General features: G+C 47.5%; 1 protein-coding gene across 4 annotated transcripts in view; it reads left to right on the forward strand.

Moving 5' to 3' along the window:
• Positions 1 to 23203, forward strand: part of PDCD11 (programmed cell death 11) — a 640465-nt gene that overhangs the window by 490424 nt on the left and 126838 nt on the right. For all 4 annotated transcript variants that reach the window (XM_086922722.1, XM_086922723.1, XM_086922724.1 and 1 more), the window contains exon 26: positions 13247 to 13303. In XM_086922722.1, the coding sequence (XP_086778848.1) occupies positions 13247 to 13303 (57 nt within the window). The remainder of the gene's footprint in view (positions 1 to 13246; positions 13304 to 23203) is intronic.

Genomic DNA, 23203 nt, shown 5'->3' on the forward strand with positions numbered 1-23203 from the left:
TCCTAAACAGTGACTTCCCTCTGCCTCCCCTTCAACATTCCACTCCTGTGGGGGGCAGACTTTCACAGTTCCTACCTGTCTGGAACTCCATCACAACAGACAGGTGGGTAAGACAAATTGTCCAACATGGCTTCTGCCTAGAACTCACAGCAACCTCCCCAAACATACCACCCAGGCAGCATTCAATGTCTGCAGAACACATAACTCTGCTTCAACAGAAAATTCTAGCACTTCTACAAAAAGATGCTATTCAAGTAGTTCCGTTTGAGGAACAGGAACAGGGGTTTACTCCCTGTACTTCCTAATTCCCCAAAAGGACGAGACATTAAGACCAATTCTCGACCTCAGGCCCCTCAACCACTACATACAATCAGATAATTTTCACATGATCACTTTACAACAAATACTCCCACTACTACAACAGGGAGACTTTCTGTCCACACTAGACCTAAAGGACGCCTACTTTCACGTTCCAATACATCCTGCACACAGGAAGTATTTAAGGTTTGTCATACAAGGACAACACTATCAGTTCAAAGTCCTTCCATTCGGGGTCACAACAGCACCACAAGTGTTTACAAAGTGCTTAGCAGTAGTGGCAGCACATGTTAGAAGACAACAAATACATGTCTTCCCCTACCTCGACGACTGGCTCATGAAAGCAAAATCGTTCAACCAGTGTGCACAACACACAAAACAAACAATTCAAACACTGCACAACTTAGGGGTTTACGATAAACTACACCAAGAGGCACCTAGAGCCTTCGCACGTTCATCAATATCTAGGAGCTACTATAAACACATCTGTAGCTCTAGCGTATCCCAGTCAAGCCAGGATTCTGAGTATTTAGAACTTAGTCTCCCTTTTTCAATGCCATTACTCTCTCCAAGCCAGAGTGTTCATGAAATTAATAGGCATGATGGCGTCTTGCATCTTTATAGTTCCTCACGCAAGACTGCAAATGCACCCACTACAGGAATGTCTAGCACAACAGTGGAATCAGGCTCAATGTCAGCTCATAGACCTGGTGTTGGTAGACAGCCGTACATATCACTCTCTGCAATGGTGGAACACCAAAAACTTGACAAAGGGACGGCCGTTCCTAGATCCTGTTCCACAGATAGTGCTCACGACAGATGCATCCCTCACAGGATGGGGAGCCCATCTCTTGCATTATACCACACAAGGTCAGTGGAACAATCAACAGAAACAGTTCCACATCAACCATTTGGAGTTGCTAGCAATTTTCCTAGCACTCAAAACTTTTCAAGTACAAATCCAAACCAAAGCTGTCCTAGTCCGGACGGACAATATGACAGCCATGTATTATATACAAAAACAGGGGGGACACACTCTCTGAGACTGTCCCAACTTGCACTGAACATTTGGAGATGGGCCATCCCTCAAAACATACATTTGACAGTAGAACACCTTCCAGGAATGCACAACCAGATAGCAGATCTGTTGAGTCGCCAGTCACAACAGATTCACGAATGGGAGTTGCACCCACAAGTTCTTCAACCATTCTTCCAAATGTGGGGGCATCCATAAATAGACCTGTTTGCCACCCACGAGAACGCAAAATGCCCAACCTTCGCCGCCAGGTTTCCACACCTAGGGTCGGAGGGGAATGCAATATGGATGAACTGGTCAGGCAGATTTGCGTACGCTTTTCCGCCTCTCCCACTCATTCCACTAGTAGTACTCCAGCTCAGACAACAGTCTCTCAAACTAATACTAGTGGCCCCCACATGGGCATGTCAGCTGTCGTTCACCACGCTACTAGATCTCTTACTGGTTCCACATCAGAAATTACGGCTCACGCCATCCCTGTTAACACAGAACCATGGAGAAATAAGGCACCCAGAACCAAGCCAACTGAATTTGGCGATCTGGCTCCTGAAGTCCTAGAGTTTGGTTACTTAAACTTACCACCAGACTGTATGAATATAATTAAAGAAGCTAGAAGACCCACTACCAGAGCATGCTATTCTGCTAAGTGGAAACGGTTTGCAATATACTGTAACAACAATCACATTGATCCACTGGATGTTTCCATCCAAAATATCATTTGCTACCTTCTACACATACAAAGGTCCAATTTGGCTTATTCTTCAATACGCCTGCATCTAGCAGCAATTGCAGCGTATTTACAAAATAGACAACATCTATCTCTCTTTAGAGTACCTGCAATAAAAGCATTTATGGAAGGATTAAAGAGAATAATCCCACCTAGGTTACCACCTGCTTCAGTATGGAACCTGAATGTGGTCCTTACAAGACTCATGGGACCCCCCTTTGAGCCGTTACATAAGTGTGAACTGCAACTCCTAACATGGAAAACTGCTTTCCTTGTTGCCATCACCTCTCTCAGAAGAGTTAGTGAAATACAAGCATTCACAATATAAGAACCATTTTTTCAAATACATCCTAACAAAGGGGTTCTTAGACCCAATCCTAAATTCCTGCCAAAAGTGATTACTCTGTTTCACCTTAACCAATCAGTAGAGTTACCAGTGTTTTTTTCAGAAAACAGACTCTGTTGCAGAAAGGGCTTTACACACCTTAGATGTGAGAAGAGCTCTACTATACTACACAGACAGGACCAAATCCTTCAGAAAGATAAAACAACTATTTGTATCTTTCTCTCCACCACACAATGGCAATCCCATCTCTAAAGGAGGAATTGCCAGATGGATTGTAAAGTGTATTCAAACATGCAATCAAAAAGCTAAGCGTACACTAATAGTTCCTCCTAGAGCACACTCTACTCGTAAACTAGGAGCCTCTATGGCAAGGCAGCAACATGGTCTACAATACACACCTTCACTAAACACTATTGTGTTGATGTGCAAGCCAAGCAGCAAGCTGCAGTGGGCCAAGCTGTCCTTAAAACACTATTTCAGTATGCTGCAACGGATACAAGCAGCCACCGCTAGGGGAGACACTGCTGCACAATCCTTGCTAAGTGTAGCATCTGCAGCTCATATGCCTCGAACGGAAAATGCTACTTACCAGTAAGCATCTGTTCTTGGCATGTAGAGCTGCAGAGTCCTACACGCCATCCCGCCTCCTCGGGACTTGTATCCGTTCCAGTACTCATCTTACTTAGATGCACACGCATGGATTCTTTCTCTTTACTTCTACTAACTCCATCATTTCCCATCATGGCGATAAAACAATCTGAGGATCGAGTCGATGACCATGCGCAGTATTGTCCAAAGGAGGAGTCACCTATCTCGTGGCTACAAAGACTTCTTCCAAGAAGACAACAACCTGCAATCATCCGAGCCCAACACCAGGTGGCGATCTATTGCTAAGTGTAGGACTCTGCAGCTCTACATGCCAAGAACAGATGCATACTGGTAAGTAGCATTTTCCTTTCTTTGAAATCATACATCAAATACATCTGGATGCAAATGAAAATCAGTAATCTCCAGGCTCAGGTTGGAGATATGTAGCAATACTTGAAGTTAGCACACAGTCTTCATCTTCAGTTGGTTATTGAATGCTCTTTGAGGTGATATACCAATATAATTCTAAAACGGGTGAAATAAATATTTCCCTCGCCATCTGTGCTTATTTGGCGAAATCATCAAAGTATTGTATACAAGTTAAAAGTGTTATTAATTCTGAACACATTTTTGCTAGGGTATGTTCTGGGCTTGTGGGACAGGTTGCTGGCCCTCATCATAGTGTGTACACAGACTGAAAGTGTAGTAAATGGCAAACAGTCTTTGGCTGGGATCTTGGAAAAGGGCTCTTACCATGTGTTCATGTTTTTGTCTTTTTACTTTGTATCTGATACACCACCCTGCATTGCTCCGCTTCCATCCCCCTTTTCTTTTCCAGCATAACCCATCCCCCATCCAAACCTAGCAGGTGAGCCTGTACATGCTTTGTGTACAAGGATGCATGGTGTTAGTATTGCCTTCCTTTTAGGAGACAACAATGATTGAGTACCTGCTAAAATGTCAAGATCCCTGCCCTGGGTATAATAACTTATATGCAATTGTAAATTGTATGTTCGAGGCATATAGGCTGCAGATGGTACATTATGAACAGATCGCCATCTGGTGTTGGGCTCGGATGATTGCACTTGTTTTTCTCTTGGAGAAGTCTTTTGTCGTCACGAAACTGGTGACTCCTCCTTTGGGTGCTAGTGCGCATGGGCATCAGCTCCATCCTTAGATTGTTCTTTCCCGCCATCGGGTTCGGATGAGGATCGAAGCGCTCCGGATCGACTTCGAGAAAAAGTGATATTTCGGCGCGTATTCCCTTTCCAATTCGACGGTATTGTTATCGAACGCGATTTCATTTCCATTCCGACGCGTTTCGACTCCAACAATAAACATTTTCTTCGACGAGACCGGGAGGCCTTTCTCGGCGTAGTCCAGCCCGGAGTCCATGGAAAGGACTCCATTTAAGAGATGTCCACCGTGTGGTGCTAAGTTCCACACAAGGACCTACATGAGGTGTGCAACCTCTACCTATCACCTGAACATGAATCCAGGGACTGCGAAGCCTGCGCAGCATTCTCCTCCAAGTCGACGATTAGAAACCGTCGAGCCCGAAGACACGAGGTTTCGAGAATGCAGTCGGAGGTTAATCCCGGAGCTGTTCGAGGCCCAGCACCTCGAAGAAGAAGAGGAACATGAAGACGAGTCGGGGTCGGAAGTGGACGAGTCTGATGTCGAAGAAATCGACGTTCAACAAACCGTGAGTGACGACGGCCCCTTACCAAAAAACCGACCCCATGTGGTACCGACCCCGCCTTCGAGCCCGGTCAGACTACCGAAGAAAATTTCTGACGCCCCGCCCTCGGGCCCGGCAACGAAACCGAAACAGAAACCGAAACTCTCGGCCTCCCACCATGTCGGATCCGAGAAACGGTCGACAACGACACCGAAGCTCCATACAAAGGAAAGCTCGGCATCGAAACATTCCATGTCGAAACCGAAACATGCTTCGACGTCAAAGACTTACTCGACACCGAAAAAATCGGAATCGAGCAAATTCTCGGTGACGAAAACACAGAACATTGACGGTCAGAAGCAAAGGCACCTTTCGGAACCAAGAACTTCGGTACTGACACATGAGCAGCAGACAGATCCAAAACAAAAGACTTTGTTTATCGATCCGCAAACTGGCAAAGTGGTGACAAAATCACCGAAAAAGAGGAAGAATGAACAGCTAGATGACAAAGCTCTTCTTCCTAAAAAGAGAACAATGGGGACAAATACAACTCCTCCCCTTTCTCCTCGGCTTAGAGACACACCCTCTTCTCCTATTCCTCACACTATGCCAGCTATTCCTCCACCTTCTACACCAAGACCATCTACACCTCAAACAGATGTAGACAGTGATACAGGGGAGGGAGAACCTCATGAGGATGACGACAATGTCCCAGATGAGGAAGACCCATGGGAGAATTATGATGCAGGGTCAGATGATAATGACCCAGAATTATACCCATCAAAACCTTTACCACCTGATGATAATACAGGTTTTGTGCAGTTGATTAATAGGGCAGCAAAATACCATAAGGTAGATTTACATACAGAACCTCAAATAGAGGATTTCCTTTTAGAAACGCTACCTGCTGCACAAAGAACATCAGGCACGCTACCTATGCTAAAGGGTCTTCTCAATCACACAGCAGACATATTCAAAGACCCTGTGAGGGCTAGGGTATTAAACCCAAGAATTGATAAAAAAATATACGCAGCCCCAAAGGAACCAATATTGATCAAAGGACAGGTACCTGTGGACTCGCTTGTAGTTACAAACGCTCGTAAAAGAGCAAACTCATTATCTACAGGAGAAGCTCCTCCTCCTGATACGTAGTCCAAGCTAATTGATGCATCAGGCAAAAGGGTAGCTTCCCAAGCAGCAAACAGCTGGCGCATAGCTAATACACAAGCGCTACTTGCACGCTATGATAGAGCGCATTATGATGAGTTACAAAAACTCATCACACTTCTCCCTAAGGAACATCAAAAAAGGGCAGACCAGCTTATACAGGAAGGGAAGAAAATAACCAACACTTCCATTAAGTGCGCCTTAGACGCGGCAGACACTGCAGCAAGATCCATCAACACCAGTATCATGTTAAGAAGACATGCATGGCTTAGGGTCTCAGGGTTCAAACAAGAAGTACAAACCTCTTTATTGAACCAACCTTTTGATCAAAAAACACTTTTCGGCTCAGGTACAGATGAGACTTTAGAAAAGATGAAAAAAGACACAGAAACGGCTAAATCAATGGGAGCATTACAACAGCCAACTCAAAGGGGTTCCTTTCGTAGGTCCACCTATAGAGCGCACACATCGCTCTCTGAAGTGGTGGAACACAACAAACATTTCCAAGGGGCGGTCGGTCCTAGAACCGATTCCACAAGTGATACTAACAGCGGATGCATCGCTCACCGGATGGGGAGCACATATGGAGAAATATACAGTGCAGGGAAAATGGAGTGTACGGCAAAAGAGACTGCACATCAATTATCTGGAACTACTAGCAGTGTTTCTAGCATTAAAAGCTTTTCAAATGCAAATCCTCAACAAAGCAGTCCTGATCAGAACAGACAACATGACTGCAATGTATTATATTAAAAAAAAACAGGGGGGGGACACTCTCTCCAACTATCCAGACTAGCACAGGACATTTGGAGATGGGCCATTCCTCAAAAGATCTATCTGTTAGCCGAACACCTACCAGGAGTTCAAAATCAGATAGCAGACATCCTAAGCAGAGAGTCAGAACAAATACACGAATGGGAACTGCACAACCAAATACTGCAGCCATTCTTCCAAAGATGGGGACAACCAGAGATAGATCTCTTTGCCACTCATCAGAAAGCACAATGCCAAAACTTTGCATCCAGGTACCCACACCACCTATCCCAGGGCAATGCGCTATGGATAAATTGGTCCAACAAATTTGCTTACGCTTTTCCCCCTCTCCCGCTAATTCCATTAGTGGTTCGGAAACTGCATCAACATTCAATGACAATGATACTAGTAGCACCCACGTGGGCAAGACAGCCGTGGTTCACCACGCTACTGCAACTCTCACAGGTGCCACATCAAAAGCTGAGATTATCACCCATGCACCTTACACAGAACCATGGATAAATAATGCACCCAGATCCCAAATAATTGAACCTAGCGATCTGGCTCCTGAGGTAATAGAATTTGGATACTTAGATTTGCCTCCAAACTGTATGGAAATCATTAAGCAAGCAAGACGTCCTACCACCAGAGCATGCTATGCAGCAAAGTGGAAAAGATTTGCTGTATACTGTAACAGTAACAACATCAACCCTTTGGACGCATCCACTAAACAGATTATCTGCTATTTACTACACTTGCAGCAATGTAACCTTGCTTACACCTCTATTAGAGTACATCTTGCAGCTATAGCGGCGTACCTACAAAACAGACAACATCTTTCCCTGTTTAAAGTACCAGCAATAAAAGCTTTCATGAAGGCCTCAAAAGAGTCATTCCACCAAGACTACCGCCTTCCCCAGTCTGGAATCTCAACATAATACTTACCAGACTAATGGGACCACCTTTCGAACCTATGCATAGGTGTGAAATACAATTCCTCACATTGAAGGTGGCCTTTCTTATAGCTATTACTTCACTCAGAAGAGTAAGTGAATTGCAAGCATTTACAATACAAGAACCATTTCTGCAGTTACACCAAAATAAAGTGGTTCTTAGAACAAACCCAAAATTCTTGCCTAAAGTAATTTCAGCATTCCACATCAATCAGCCAGTGGAACTACCAGTCTTCTTTCCAAAACCACAGACGGTAGCAGAAAGGGCCCTACATACATTAGATGTCAGAAGGGCGATATTGTACTACATAGAAAGAACACAAACTTTCAGAAAGACAAAACAACTATTTGTACCGTTTTCTCCTACACATAAGGGCAATCCTATCTCTAAAGCAGGCATTGCCACGTGGATTGTAAAATGTATACAAATATGCTACTTAAAAGCAAAGAGGACATTAACTGTTCCTCCTAGAGCTCACTCTACACGTAAACTAGGAGCATCTATGGCATTTTTAGGAAACATTCCCCTAGATGACATATGCAAAGCAGCTACCTGGGTAACACCGCATACCTTCACAAATCACTACTGTGTAGATGTGCAGGCAACACAACAGGCTAGAGTGGGACAAGCTGTACTAAAAACTTTATTTCAGACTGTTGCAACAGACACTGGTGACCACCGCTAGGGAGATAACTGCTGTATAGTCTATTCATAATGTACCATCTGCAGCCCATATGCCTTGAACGGAATATGCTACTTACCAGTATGCATCTGTTCTTGGCATAGAGGGCTGCAGAGTGGTACATGCCCTCCCAGCCTCCCGGAAACCTGTGTCTGTTCCAACACTATCTTATTTAGATACACTTACATGGGCATTCTATCTGTATTCTATCATACTACTCCATCTAACCCTACTATGGCAAAACAATCTAAGGATGGAGCCGATGCCCATGCGCACTAGCACCCAAAGGAGGAGTCACCAGTCTCGTGACGACAAAAGACTTCTCCAAGAGAAAAACAAGTGCAATCATCTGAGCCCAACACCAGATGGCGATCTATTCATAATGTACCATTCTGCAGCCCATTCTGCAGCCCTCTGGTTAGAGGCGGCAGACCCGAGAGCAGAGGACGGCCCGGGACCAGGGTTCGAATTCCGGCGCGGCAGGTTTCTGGACCAGGGTCAGCGGACTCGATAATTCTCTCGCCTCGGTGCCCACTCTGATCAGCGATCACACTCGGCAACTCTGGGCATTAGCTTGCCTCATCTTCACTAACGGCCCCACCAGACCGCCGGGGATGCCTGGTCTCACCCTGGAGATACCCATTAAGGGACCATCTCTCAGGGAAGCCAGGAAGGGTTTCGCAGCGGTCGAAGCGCCTTGGGACCCTCCGGGTAAGTAGTGCGCTATATAAATGCCTATACATTTACATTTACATTTACATACTGGTAAGAAGCATATTCCTTAGATTGCACTAACTACCCCTGGTGAGACATTCAAGCACTTTGCATTGAGTAAAACGCTACTCCAGAACCCAAGATTAGAGTTTAATAGTTAGAAGATCAATAACAAAAATTGACTTTTATTCTTTGTGCATTAGTTATGTTTGCGCTCTTGATTTCATGTTTGTGTAGTAGACTTTCAAGTAGGGATCCAAAGATGGGGAATAGATTTGACAAAGGAGAATGTATTAGTTATTTTTAGGTCGAGCTGGAGAAAAGCAATGCGAAGCATTGCGTACAGCTCGACAACTAATGTCGCCCGTCTCCTGGGAATCTGAGATAGGGGTCGGGCACGCGCGGCGATTGGTGTCTGGACACGCACGTCCAGGCCGGCGCTGTGCACATCCCCTGCCTCATATTTCCTGAAGTGCGCGAACATACACATGCACACGCACCCCCCCCCACGGGCTCACGCACACACAGCCACGCACGCACCCCCCCAGACCCACATATACACACGCACAGCTAACAGACACACATATACATACACACACACAGCTACACCCATACATGCACACCCCCCCCCCAGCCGCCACCCCCACTACAACTAAGCCCAACTTACCGCATCGGCGCAACTCCGGACTTCAGCCGCCACCGCGAAGCTCTCCCTCGGGCATTGGAGCCCCGCGTCACCACTGCTCCTCTCCTGGCCAGCCACTCCGTGGGCGTGAGCTTCTAGCAGGAAACGGAAGTCCCGCCCCACGGCAGTTTTCGTCACGCGCACGTCTTGTTTAACCATAATTGTGTCTCCGAGATGTTTAGAGGTAACAGCGCGATTGGCGACAACCAAGAGAAGCAACGCTTGAAATACTGAGCAGTGTGTCTGACGCTTTTATTGGTGACGAAATCTTCTGCGGCAACCAAATGGTTTACGCGAGTAGCTGACTTCTGGGCGCCTATGAGAGCAGCCGCGACTTCCAGGCACTTAAGATAGTTACTGAGAGTTCTCCATGCTTAAGAGCGTAACTGTACTCAAGGGGCGCCAGTGTTTCTGGCTGAATTAGGAGCAGCGGGGAGTTCCGGAATTGCTAACACAGGTGGGCCGGCTTTGCAGTGCAGTAGATGTGGCGAGGGCTTCTAGCCGATAACTAAAGTAGTTTGGGCCCAGGTGATTCTCGGTTTACACGAGGCTGACGGCTTTCTTTTTATTCTTCTCTGATGAGCTTTTTGTTGCAGATGATTGCGATGGGCTTTAGGCAGCATTTAAGCGTTTTTAACAAACATCCATTCAGCACTATTGTTTAGCAACGGCGTGGGAGTGAGGAGGCTCGCGCCCCCAGCCTGCGCTGACGCTGGGGCTTTTTTTCGGTATGAGTCAGCGCCAGCCTCAACGAGTTATTGACGGGTCTGATGATGCAACAAAACTGGGAAATGTTTAAATGTTTAGGCGATGCGGCACTGAATGTTCACTTCACAGAAATGTATCTCCACGTCTGACAGTTCTGGATACCTGTCAACCTCTTGACTCAAAAAGGTGAATTGAGGTGTATAAGAGGATGGTCCTATAAAGAGACCCTCTGTGGGGAATTAACATTTTTTTTGAAAGGTAATATAACAGGTGACTTTATCAAAGTGTGACGACATTTTGAAAGGATAAAAGTAAAAAAAGTGGCAACTCTTGAGAAATGCAGGTATGGGAGTGGAGCTCGATGGTTTGACGATTTGAGCACTGCTGCAGAAAGAGGTGTGTTTATGTGAATGCTTGCACACCTCAGTACATCATTTCCACATATTGATTAGAAAACCAGTCCGTTGTGGCCTAATGTAAACTACAGCTTTTGACAGCCATAAAGCCGACATAAATCATCCCAGGACTTGGAAAAGCTGCTCGCCAGGTGACGTTTTTCTGGACCTGGATACTTTCGTTTATACTTAAGAAAAAATAAATAAAAAACAGCACGCACATTATTAGCATAGGCCTCTCAGCTGGTTGGGCTTGTCACAGAAGCACTCTAAACAGAAGTCCTGCCTCCTGCCAGCGCTATCGGCTGCAGTAATTAGCGTGTTCAGTGTAATTATAAACGGGAGCTATACGCAAATCATTATGCAAATACACTGATTTACAGAGTATTAGGGGAGGCAGCTTTTGCAGAGTGCCTTGTGTGTACGATTTGTGTGCGACTGGTAATGCTTTGCTGCTGCCCGAGTGTTCACACTGCCAGGAAACATGTAGGCATTGTGTGTGTACCTGCCATTGCTGGTGGACAGTGGGTGTTAGACTTGCACACAGTCAGGATACCTGCATGCACAGGGTGTGCAAACATGAGGGCGCTTACGTTCATGATACCGGCACAAACTAGCTTTCTGCTTTTGAGTTAAAACCTCTCCAGCCCTCTGTGCATACTCTGTGTCTAACTGAGTGCACAGCATGAGACATGCACACATTGTGTGTGTGCCTACCATTGCCAGTGCACACTGGGTGCTTGATTTCCACATGTCCCACTATCTTAGTTTTGATAGAATTAGGCTTTCTGGGTTAGGGTTATGCCCTTTTCTCACAGAAGTGGTCATATAGAGGGTGTAGTCTCCCTAAAGGTAAGTAGCCCATTAGCCACTATCTGTCACTCCCTGTAACACCCCTAAATTGAGTATTTAGGTGGGACCCCTTACACCAGGCACTCAAATTCGATGGATCTAGAAGAGAAGGACACAGAGAGCCGCTAGAAAAAGTGAGAACTGAAAACTGCTGTGGACTTTTGGAGCCAAATCCTGACAACCACAGGAAGTCTCAACACTCATGACCCAGCAACTCATTCTGCAGCTAAAATCCTGCCAAGAATCCCAGTGGGATGCAAGCACTCTGTAAATTGTCAGCAAATATCCTTTGAATTAGAGGAGCTACTCCCCTTCAGTCCGCAGGCACCGAAACCCAAAGTGTGGTCTACCGAGTTGCTGCTCCCCGGCCAGCCCGATGCAGCAGCTCTCTAGGAAGATGACCCTGTGCTCCTGAAGATAAAATCCAGAACCCTCTCTCATTGCCCCCCTCCACCCACCAAGTGAGAGGACACCAGGACTAATCGGAGCCACACAGGACCAATACCCGGGGCGCCAAACCCCTTGCAGCAAGCATAGACCGTAATAGTCCAGACGGGACTCCAACAACTCCAGGACAAAGCAGCGATCGAGCGATGTCTGCACCTCAGAGACCCACTTCAGAGTGGCAAGGCTGTTCTGATTTTGGACTCTCAACCAGCGAGACAGACGACCCGAAGGCTCCAGGACACACAGAGCACAGCTGACCATTCTACTCTGCACCCCAGCCTGGGTACTGACAAACTGACTGGTCCCTCTGTGCCCAGGACCAGTGTGGCCTAATCCCCACCTACCCCACCCCCCCACCTCCCCGTGTGGTGCTCCCACACTTGTCTGCAAGTTCCTTTCTGCAACTTGTTTCTAGGTGGCCCCCTTCTTTCTACCATCGTAGGACGCACAGCTTCCAACCCGACTAGCACCTCCGCACCCTGACGCCCCAGGGCAGGTAATGAGGTGGTACTTTGGACCTTGGCCCCCTACGACCCTAAGTCCCAAAGGAGACCCCAGAAACCGAATGCACATAGCTAACTGTATACTGTACATTTATTTTCTCCCATAGGAAGGCATTGTGTGTAAAGACATTTATTTGAACATTTTACTTAGCTACTAATACAAATATTTTAAAAAGTGCTTACTTGATAACGAAGTTCTTGCTATCAAAATGTATATAAAAATACGACTTCTATATTCCCAAATTGGTTTCAGATTTATTCTTTAGTTTGTGTCTCATTTATTGCCTCTGTGTGTGTCAACAAGTGCTTAGCATTGCCCTCTGATACGCCGAATTGCTTGCCCACACTACCACAAAAAAGAGCATTTGGAATATAATTTGGCCTCTCTAAACCAATCAGTGTTAGCCTGGACTCTTTACACAGTGTACCTATTTTTGGTCCACTATGTAAAGAGCCAGCTTCCTACAGTTGAGTGGTTCCTTGCCAAGTGTAACACCATCAATAAATCTTGTTTAATAAACAAAGCTGAAAGCAAGCACAAGAGAACTTATAACACATGTTATTAGTTTGTTAATATGAGCCTACACTCATTTATGCTTTGAATTGCACCTTTTCAATGCTATAAATCAACAGCTATTTAATATTCATGTGCCATTAACATGATGGTTGCTTCTTCCTATCACATTGCAGGTGCTGTGTGATCTACAATGATGATAAAAGAATAGATGTATCCTTGAGACTTTCAAGGTAAGTTTTTTTTTTAAACAAATATCTGTTTATTCGGCAAAGCAGCCTAGAGACAATTTGCAGTGTGCAATATACCAAAAAAAATCGAATTTCTCATTAGCATTCAATGAATCATTTCTGAAAACCCATATTGGATAGCTGCTATAATTCTTGGTTTTCTATAAGGTTGTATGGCATTTTGGTTTTCAGTCTATTGATGTAAACTTCGGGCCCTGGCCCACCTCAGGGGTATCTTGAGCATTTGCAGCAGAGTACCACTGGATCAGTTTTCTCGTCTGGGAGTCGAAGCTTAAATCTTTCTCACAGCAATGTCTTAGTCCCTGTTGGGCTCATTTTGCTCCTAGTGACGAGCCAAGCCACCTGGAAAGGAAACCTCTCCACAGGCCTCTTGACCTCTAAGGTGGCACATTGTGCAAGAAGCTAGATCAAGTGGCTCCCTTTGCCAGACTTTATCGGTTTCCTTGTCCTTTAATGCTCCTTTCCTTTTACCTGGGTGCAGACGTCCAGTTATTCGGCCAACTGGTCCTTGGGGGTTTTAATGGAACCAGCCACAGCGGTCCTGGAGAGATCCTCTGGCCCTGGAGTTGACTGTTGTCCTTGGTACATTAGGTCATTTGGTGGGGGTGATAGGGGCGGGGGGGGGGGGGGGGTAGGTCCTTCCACTAGTCCCTGGTGCTGCTGCCATCCAGTTCCAGTATTTAACTCAAACTACAATTTTTCTCCCTTGATCAAGAGGTTTTGAAAGGGGGTGGAAAGTTCTAGAAGTCAGGCACCCCTGGCCAATCAAAGGGTTCCACATCACCTCTCCACCCCTGACCCAACCCCCTGCACAGTGTGCTGGGACAATTTAAGATAGCACCATCAAGAAGTCACTGTTCACATCTCCTCTGGAGCTCCAGCTCCGCCCCTTGCTGACATCCCTGCCAGGGCCATTCCTTCCAAAAGTTCAGAGGAGACCCCCTGCCTTGACTCCAGATGTCTGTGAATCCTCCTTTGTTCAGTGGATCTGAGCTGGCCCAACCCTACTGCATTGTGACAGCTAATTTACAGATTCAGATTTTCTTTCCCACACCTTCCTCCTTAGGAGTAGAGTGAAGCAGTGTGTTATGTGGAAAGGCCTTTGTTTCTTCCTCTAGGGAGCAGTGTAATTAACTCGACCCAGCAGAGTGATAAAAAGCCTGGGCTCTGAATCTGAACTGAGACAAAGAAATATGAAACTTCTGCATTACCCATAAGGTGTATATATATATCTATCTACTTACGACTTGCATAATACATCTTGGCGCACATGTTTCGCCCCAGTTTGATATATGCAGTACTTTTGTTGGCAAAAAATAGGAAGCAAAACTGCACTGTAAGGCAGATTTCCCTCTATTTGTATAATAAAGTGTCACTGCAGACAAAAACGTAAACCATACTGACTTTACCTGTGAGTGCCCACTAATATTTTGAGGCTTACCCCAAGTCAATATCTAAACCTGCAGAGTCCACTCTGTGCCAGGCATCTTCTATGTAGTTACCAGGCTGCGCACAACATTAGTCTGTCATGTGTAGCCCTCACACAGGCGTACACAAGTGTGCATATGTAACCAGCCAAGTGACTCTTACCTTTGCTATGCCACAGCTGCATTACCTTAAAAGGCAGACACTGGTGGTAAACACGTGCAGTCAATTTACCATCTGATTACCACAGGTGAGACACCAGTTGTGAAGCTCACCCACAGTAAAAAGTTCAAAATCAGGTAATCCAAAAGCGAAAAATCCAGGCTGATTAAATGGGCAGAACCCATTTCTATACACAATACAACTGTAAAAAGGGAAGTTTCTTTGTAACTGGGATCATCTCCCTTTTATATAAACCCAGGCCAACAGCCCCATGCCATGTCTTCCAAATGCAGATCCTTTTGGCTTTGCAGCTAATGGCACCTTTCATGCTAGGCTTGATAAAACCATGCTTTTAAAGGCAAACATTACAAGATCCCTGATACAAACTCATGTTCCTTAGAAAGTTAAATATGACTGAATGTGTGTCAAACGATACTAGGCCTCATGGCAACTGTTAAAGGACTTGCACATTTAGATCTCCGCAGTGGGTACTTTGTTTTAAGGATGCTGGTATTTTTGGGGAAAAAATTGGGTCTCTAGTTGGCAGAGGTATGCACCCTGTCCAATAGGGACTACCACTCTAGTCAGGGTAAGTGTGGTACATACTAAAAGTTTACATATGCTCACCCTCTGGTAGCTTGGCACAGAGAAATCAGGCTACACTAAGGAGGCAATGTGTAAAGTGTTTGTGCATCCACACACAGTAACACAATGAAAACACCACAAACGTACTCCATGCCAAATTTAGAAAAATAGCTAATATTTATCTTAGTAAAACGATACCGAAATGGCAAAATGCCAATGTACACAAGTGAGGATTAAATCAAAAATCAGTACTTAAAGATTAATAGCTCCAACCAGCGATAGCTGGTCACGATTTACCAGGACAGATCCAAAAGTTTCCTCCGTCCCCGATGGAGTGCAGTCCGGATACAGGAGTCACGCAGACCTGCTGACAGCACCTTGGATGCATTGGAAATCAAAAATGATGCGAGGCACAGAGAATGTGAGGCGTCGCTGATGTAGGTGATGTGTCAGTTTCTGTAGGCGGTGCAAGGTCGTTGAAGCTTTAACAGCCGGGGATGATGCAGTGCGTAGAGGAGATGATGCGTTGGTTGCTGGTGTGAGGCATCAGTTCCTGAAGGCGTCGATGATGCTTTGATTCTACAGCATTGATGTCGAAAAGGTGGCCGAATGCATGCGTCAGATAGAAGTCAAGAAGGGCCAGGACTGCATCAGACTCTGAATGGTGCGTCACAGACTTTGGTGAGTCGTTGTTTAAAATTCATGCAGGGGATGCCCTCTGGAGGCACTGCAGCAAAGTCAGGCTGCATTGTAAGTCGCGGTCGATGTGTCAGACTCTGTGAGCGAGGTCCATGGCTCCGGTGCAGGCAGCGATGATCCATCAAACTTTCACAGGGATGCTCCGGCTCTGAAATTACGCTTTGGAGTCAATGCATTAATTGCTGCACCAAAACTCACTTCCAAGGGCCCAGGACTTGATTTGGCACCACTTGTCAGAACAGGACTCACAGCAGAGGAGCCCAGGTGCTGGTAACAAGATGCAGGCAAAATCTTTGTTGTCCCTGAGACTTTAGCAGTAGAAGGCAAGCTCAGTCAAGGCAAGCTTTGGAGAACCTTAAGATGCAGGAGGTAGAGAGTAAAGTCCAGTCCTCTCACCCCCAGGCAAATGGCAGCAAGCCAGCACTGCAGAGCAACCAGCAAAACAGCAGTCCCTCCTGGCAGCATAGCAGCTCTTCTTTCTGGCAGAATCTCCTCAGTCCAGATGTGCTCCGAGTATATTGATTTGAATTGAATTGAATTGGAGATTTGTAAGAGCGCAACTTAACCCGGCGGCATCAAGGCGCATCAGATGGAAAACAACTGAGTGGTCGGAGGCATCTGAAAGAAGCAGAACTTAAAGGTAGGATTCAGCAAATAGCCAGGTTTTAAGATTTTTCCGGAAAAGGGCAAGAGATGGCTGAGCTTTAAGGTCAGCAGGAAGCGTGTTCCACAGTTTAAGGGAGAAAAAAGCCCTCCCTCCCCATCTGGCCTTGGCGATCTGGGGGGTCGCCAGAAGATTTTTGTGACTCGATCTCAGGGCTCTGCCCGGGGTATAGAGGGACACGAGAGACCCAATGTCCTCAGCACCCAAGCCATGTAGAGCCCAGTAGGTCAGAACCAGGACCTTACATTTGATCCTGGCCTGAACAGGTAGCCAGTGGAGATTTTTTCTGATTCCTGTAACAGAAACACGTCTTGGGGCATTCACCACAAACCTGGCTGCAGCGTTCTGGATAGTCTGTAGGCGGTGGATGAGCTTTTTGCAAATACCAAGATAGAGGGCATTGCAATAATCCAGGCGGCGGGGTGAAATGAGGGCAACAACCACCTGTTTCCGGGCATCGGGGGAGAGGTAGTGTACTAACTTCCTGAGGATCCTCAAAACCCCACAGCAAGTTGACACAGTTTTGTTAACTTGTTTATCAAATGCCAGTGTGGTATCGAAGGTGACCCCCAAGTTTCTGGCAACTAGGGACGGCAAGGGGCAGGTTCCAAGGGAGGGTGGCCACCAATCCGCCGACCAGAGATCTTGTTTGCCACCAAAGATGAGGATCTCGTTTTTTTCCCCATTTAGCTTAAGGAAGTTCGAGGACATCCAGCCTGCCACTGCTTCCATGAAATTCTTAAAATTGAGGGCCGTGGACTCCACCGAATGGGATAAGGAGACCATTATCTGGGTATCGTCAGCGTACGATAGGACTTCCAATCCATAGGATCTAACAAGCCTTGCAAGTGGAGCCACATATATGTTGAACAACGTAGGGCTCAAAGATGAGCCCTGCGGGACCCCACAATGCAAAGGCTTAGCAGAGGAGAGGAAGTCACCCAGTTTGACTTTTTGGGAACGTTGGTTACGGAAGGATGTCAGAAGACTAAGGGCTGGTCCTTCCACTCCCATCTCACCAAGCCGCCTAGACAAGATGTATGGGGACAGGGTGTCAAAGGCGGCTCTAAGGTCGAGCAGGATCAGTATGGTAGAATGACCTCTGTCGACCTTAGCGCGGATGTTGTTGACTACCACTGTGAGGGCTGACTCGGTGCTGTGCGCCTTTCGGAAGCCATGCTGTGAAGAGTCAAGCAGGCTAGCTTTGTCCAGAAAGGTGCTAAGATAGTGATTGAGGAGGGCCTCAAGCATCTTGGCTGGGGCTATGGGACGAAAAATTTTAAGAGTACCAGGGTCTAAAGTTGGCTTTTACAAAAAGGGCTTTACGATAGCCAGCTTCCAAGATGCAGGGAAGACACCATTAGAAATTGCCAGATTCATAACCTCAAGGTAAGGGGGGAGAAGGACTTCTCTGCAGTCTTTCAAAATTTTGAGAGGGCAGCGGTCCAGGGGGGAGCCCGATTTAAGTTTATCTAGAAGAGCATTTAAGCCTTCATGGGAGAGGAGGGGAAAATTGGACAGGCGTCCTGGAGCTGCCGGAGGCAAGGCGGGGTGGGGCATGGGGTCTGAGGGTAGAGCGAGAACTTGGGTGGAATTAAGGGCTTCTAAACCAGAGTGAATATCCACAATTTTGTTGTAAAAACACGTGGAGATCTGGTCACAGAGTTCTTGTGTCGGGACAGTGGGATCCAGAGACGGAGTGAGAGAAAGAGAGTCCACAATTTTAAAAAGATCTCTAGGGGAGCTGAGGGAGGTGGTCAGGTCGGTGAAATAGGATTGTTTGGCCGCTAGAATTGCGGCCTTATAACCTATGATAAGATTTTTATGTTTGGTCTTTTCCTCAGGCTCAAGGTGAGCTCTCCAGAGTCTTTCCTGTCTCCTACATTCCTGCCTACGTAATCTGAGGGAGTCAGAGAACCAAGGGGCCGAAGGGCGTTTCCTGGCGCAGTAGTGGGGTTTCACAGGGGCTAAAGTATTGACAGCTTCTGAGATGGTGTTAATCCGCTCCAGAGCGGCAGCATCCGTATCGGGTTTGGAGGAGGAGATGAGGTTAGCGATAAAGGGGCTGAGGGCTACTTTATTGAGGCCTCTATAGTTCCTTTTGAGAGTCCAGACACTATTTTCCTTTGGAGGCGGATCTCGTAGTCCAGGATCAACCTCAAAGGGAACTGCCTTATGATCGGACCACGAGAGGGAGATATGGTGTCAAAGGTCCAGTAGTTATACCCATTTTGGTCTTTGAAGTAGGAAAACCTCAAAGAAAGATCTTTATAGTGTACAAGACCCTGCCCTTCCTGGCCCATGCTCCAAAGACACTACAGGGGGGTGTGCAACTCTTTGTGTGGGCGAATGCACAGCCCTATTCAGGTTCAGGTGTCCGCTCCTCAACCACTCTCTAGCTCAGGAAGGCTCATCAACCTGGTGATGGGTCATCAGGATATGCCTGGCACACCTCAGCTCCCTTTGTATGTGATTGTCTAAAGTAAATTCCCAAAGCCCAGCTGTCATCAATCCAGACATATTCTAGGGACAGGTAGAGGCACAGAATGGTTAATGTATGAAAATGCCAACTTTCTGGAAGTGCCATTTGGAGTCCTGCAATTTAAAAACTAACTTCCCTAAAATGTATTTTTAAATTGTGAGCCCAGAGACAACAAACTTCAATTTTCTATCTTTTTCAATTGGAAGTTGCAATTGCAAAATGTAACAAGGCAGCTCCAATGCTAAACTACGGGGAAGATAGGCCTTGTAGTGAAAAACGTATTTAGTTGTTCTTTCAATACCGGGACATGTAAAACTCACAGGTACATGTCCTACCTTTTAAATACACTGCACATTGGCTTGGCCAGGATGGCCGACGGCTAGGACGCGTTTCTCTATCGTTCCGTGCCGCTGCCTATAAAGCATATCATTTGCATCCGCCGACCCACTTCCAGTGCCCCCGGGAGTAAATACTGGTGCCCGAAGGTAGGAGGCATTAGCAGACCTCGGCAGAGATGACAGGGGCCCGAGACTCACAACCCAGAGCCCCAAGAAGCAACGTGTAGCAGAGCTGCGGGGCGTGGCTGCAGCCTACAGCTCATGCGCAGTCCCGAATCGGAGTGTGAACGGACCTGCGGGGTAGTAGAAGACCCAATAAAGTACTGCGAAGGCTGGGAGCGGTACGGCTCCCCTCCCCCATGGTGCTCACCAGCCTGTCCCCAAAAGACAGCCGCGGCCTGGACCCAGCATATGTGTCTAGGCCCAGACCCAGAGGAGATGACCGGGTCACCGGGACATGCTAGCCGGAGCCCCTAGAAATCAGCGAGCAGTGGAGTTGCAGAATGTGGCCTGCAGCATATTTTAAATCCCCGACACGGACACTGGGCAGAATCTCAGTGCCGTAGAAGATGACATAGGGGGCTGAGGAGCCGGGGGAAAGAGACTGCTTCCGCCCCCCCACCTCCCCCATGATGCTGATACTCCGGTCCCTAAAGAAAGCAGCGACCGGGATCCGGCAACAGTACTTAGGCCCGGGAGCACGAAAGGACAGAGCCCCGAGATTCACTAGAGGCCTGCCTTGCGCACAAGACCATAGGTAGGCTCACCGCAGAGGCCTACAACACGTGGCTCATTCCCAACAGCAAGGCAAATTTTCCAGTAGCAGAGGCGGTGCCCCCGGCGCAGGTGGAGAACCTGGAGGCACTGAACAAGGCCCCTTTCCCCAGCAGCAAAGGCCCCCCCACCAGAGAATGCCCCCCCCCCAGCGGGCAGATGACAAAAAAATACTGCGACAGGGGCCCATCAAACACACATAAGCTCAGAGACTATGGATGAGGGCCCCCGGTGGTGTTAATCGGGACAGAGGTAAGATGCAAGAGGACTGCTGAGTCATAGGTAAGCCCAGTTTTTCATCTCCACTTCCGACAAGGGCCCAACGATAGCCAGCCCACTACAGTTTTCGCAAAGGTGGGGTGGGGGTAGGGGCCTGTCAAGACAAGTGGCCAGATGCCCCAGGCAGAGTGAAAGGATATATGCTACGTGGGGATCTGCTCACACTCCAGACCGGATTCCGCATTTGGGGTACGAACAGACAACTGCCACTCTGGTGGGGACCCGCCTTGTGGTAGACACTTAGCGGTGGCAGAGCTTGGGGGACGGCGGAGCTTAGGGCAAATTGGGTGGCCCTTGCACACCCAGACTAAACAAAGAGCCCTGGTGGACACCGCTACCACTCCCTCAGTCGTGTAGCAACCTGAAACGCGCCGGAGCACCCCCCCCCCCTTCACAATAGGTTAATCAGGAATAGGCCATGGGGAAGAGACAGCATCCACGTGCGGGCCCAGGGACTCGGCCAGCTGCCCGGACTATAGGAGCACTCTGAATAGCACGCCCAGCGAAAATCATGACCTCAAACCTGGACATAATGGCTGGAACCAGGACCAAAAAGGAGCGATCCCTCAAAGAAATGTTCGGGAAAGCAAGCAGCTCAGGGACAGATGATACACCCACAACTCAAGGATCGGAGACCCAGCTGGACTCAGACAATGGTGAGGGCCCAATCACCAAAGCATACATGGAATCACTATTCTTCTCCTTGCGCACAGACGTGCAGGCGACAAAAACGGAAATTGCCTCCCACCTCCGAGGGGTACAACAGGATATAGACGAGGTGGGCAAGAGGGTAGCTGAGCTTGAAGACCGAGAATTGAGCCGGTGGAGGAGGTCGCTTGGCTCCAGCAAGAGGTCTTCAGGCTAAAAGACCAACAACTGGACCTTCAAGCACACAATGAGGACCTGGAGAACAGATCTAGGAGGAACAACATAAGGATAAGAGGTGTGCCAACCAAAGCCGAAGGCCCCATTCTACGCAAGTACGTCACAGACCTCTTCTGACATGTCTCAGGCCTCCCAGAGACCTCTCCACTACAACTGGACCGGGTGCATACGGTGGGTCCTGAAAGACCAGGATAAGGACCCCCAGCCGATATTATGGTTTTGTCCACGACTTCCAGACTAAAGAAGACATCCTCAGAAAAGCCAGGGACTAAAACCCGTCCACTTCAAAGGCTGCTCCCCGACCTTTTTTCCATGATCTCTCCAGGATCACCCTCCATAAACGCAGGGATTTTTGCCCCGTCACAGAGCATCTGTGGAAAGCCAAGATATCTTATGCATGGGGTCACCCTTTCTGCATCATTTTCAGATATGAAGGAGTGCTGCACAAGATTAGATCCCTCAAAGAGGTCTGTGCTCTCCTACACATCGCTATACAGGAAGACTCTGAGGAACAACCTACCTCTCCTAAACGCCAACGATCCACCTGGCAGAGGGTGACAAGCAACCGCCACGGGCCTAGCCCCAACTCAGATACCATTAATAACGAGAGGCAAGTAGTGCTGCAGGCCCTATCCTCTGAATCCACCATCTCAACGGCATCCTGATCTGGCAACGATTCTGCCCCCGGGGATGGAGTGGGTCCAGTGAAGCCCTAAGTGAGGTGGCGCAGGAGCAGATGGACAGTTGTCCTTCGTGATGACCCGTGTTTCATGTGACCAGAGGACCCACACTGGGTCTCTTAAGAGGTGCTTCTCCAGAACAGTCCTCTCTTGGCTGAACACGCCTCACCTCGACGTGTCTGACTTTGGTCTCCTATTGCAGTTTTTCCTTTTATCCAGAGTATCCTTTGTGTTAATTAGGAGGGTCTCTCTGTCTTCTTTCTCTTCCTCTCCTCCGCACTAACCAAGGCCCTAAATGGGAGGCAAACGTAATAAAATCCAACAGGGCATACCATTGCGACGCTGCGGCACAGGCATAGCGACCAAGTGGTAAGGGGGCACATTAAGCTACTAGCCTGCATAACATCCATCTAGTGAGCATCAATGTACGAGGCCTCAATAACCCGGTGAAGCGCAAAGCAATCTTATCCTATCTAGAGCACTCCGGGGGGACATTTGCTTATTACAAGAAACTCACCTGCTTGCCAGTGACACCCATCGCATGCGCTCCCCCAGGTACCCAAGACAATACTGGACCTTGGATTCATCCAAAAAGAACGGGGTAGCCATTCTGCTTGCACAGAGCTTCCAGGAAAGGGTTACCGAATTCAAGCTGAGCAAAAAGGCAGAGCGCTAGGGCTTAGACTACAATGGGGCCATGCACAGTTCACAGTGGCGTCCATATACGCACCGAATGAGCACCAGGAGCACTTCCTACTTAACTACCTTACACAGTGTTGGCCACACCTGACAGAGGGGTGGTGATTGGGGGGGACCTGAATCTAGTAATGAATACAGACTTAGACCGCTCCAGACAAAGCACAGCACAAGCTGGGACTCATTCACAGACCCGACATCAATGGCTTACAA

Source organism: Lissotriton vulgaris, chromosome 5 (assembly GCF_964263255.1).
Source record: "Lissotriton vulgaris chromosome 5, aLisVul1.2, whole genome shotgun sequence".
NCBI classification, from domain to species: Eukaryota; Metazoa; Chordata; class Amphibia; order Caudata; family Salamandridae; genus Lissotriton; species Lissotriton vulgaris.